The sequence below is a fragment of the Apis dorsata genome, unplaced genomic scaffold (genome assembly GCF_000469605.1).
Source record: "Apis dorsata unplaced genomic scaffold, Apis dorsata 1.3 scaffold_98, whole genome shotgun sequence".
NCBI classification, from domain to species: Eukaryota; Metazoa; Arthropoda; class Insecta; order Hymenoptera; family Apidae; genus Apis; species Apis dorsata.
Genome location: NW_006263396.1, coordinates 321,465 through 322,380, shown reverse-complemented (window position 1 = coordinate 322,380; position 916 = coordinate 321,465). Strand labels below are relative to the sequence as shown.

The following is a 916-nucleotide window of genomic DNA, read 5'->3' as shown; positions in this document are numbered from 1 at the left end:
TATATATTTGGGTTGAGAGAGATCGTCGCCGCGCGCGACTCGACGAAGAAAAAAAGCGGCAACGCTTCCGTGTTCTCGTTATGCATCGCGGAACGTGGCAACCGTTTCTGCCCGTCCATTTAAACGCGGGACCATTAAGCGCAAAGATACGTTCCAGCCGGCCGCATTGTGATGAATAATGAAGCGCGCGATATCGGAGTAATTTAATTTTTCTATCATGAATGGAAATTATAAACGAGACGATTCTTTACGTTGCGGAATAATTGTTTTAGGAAAATTTTTCTCGATAAAATTCGAGAAGCTCGAATTGGAAAATGGACATACAAACGTATCAATTTTATTTTTTTTTTTTTTTGTACTATTATTACGATATTTGTGACACGTGTCCGTTTTCCACTGGATCTCTCGTTTACTAACACGTTGATCGTCGAGTAGTTGGAACAGTAGGATTTCTAAATTAAGGAAAATAAAAATTGTAATAATTAATTCCTCGATTCGTTCGTAACTGCTTACCTCGTAATCAAACATATTTTTTCATCCAACGTAAGATTCCTCGTAAGACCGTTAATTTTTGTATAATGTATACATAGAAATTTCGTACGTAGCGTTTGGTAAACCGGTTGAAAATTGCGTCATCGCATTAAATAAGATTAAGTCGCGTTGGAAACTCACCTATCGGAGACGCGGTGTTGGCTTCCCGTAGGCTGACCGTTTCTGGTTCAACCGCCGCTTCGTCTTCTTCGATCAATGGTGGCGGCGGTGCCAGGGGTCGTGACTCGTAACCCCAATGCTGTCGAAAAGCACGTGCGCCGCCGTCCAATCGAACACGTGGTAACTCGACGAACATTGCGTCCCCCAACTGAAATCAAATAGTCCACATTTTCGTTACTATTCTTTTTTCCTATAACTATTTATA

At 41.4% G+C, this 916-nt stretch overlaps 1 protein-coding gene across 2 annotated transcripts in view; it reads right to left on the bottom strand.

Annotated features, from left to right (window-relative positions):
- The window catches only part of LOC102679190, a 106,564-nt gene that overhangs the window by 46,775 nt on the left and 58,873 nt on the right, over nt 1–916 (bottom strand). For both annotated transcript variants that reach the window (XM_031508714.1, XM_031508715.1), the window contains exon 4: nt 673–859. In XM_031508714.1, the coding sequence (XP_031364574.1) occupies nt 673–859 (187 nt within the window). The remainder of the gene's footprint in view (nt 1–672; nt 860–916) is intronic.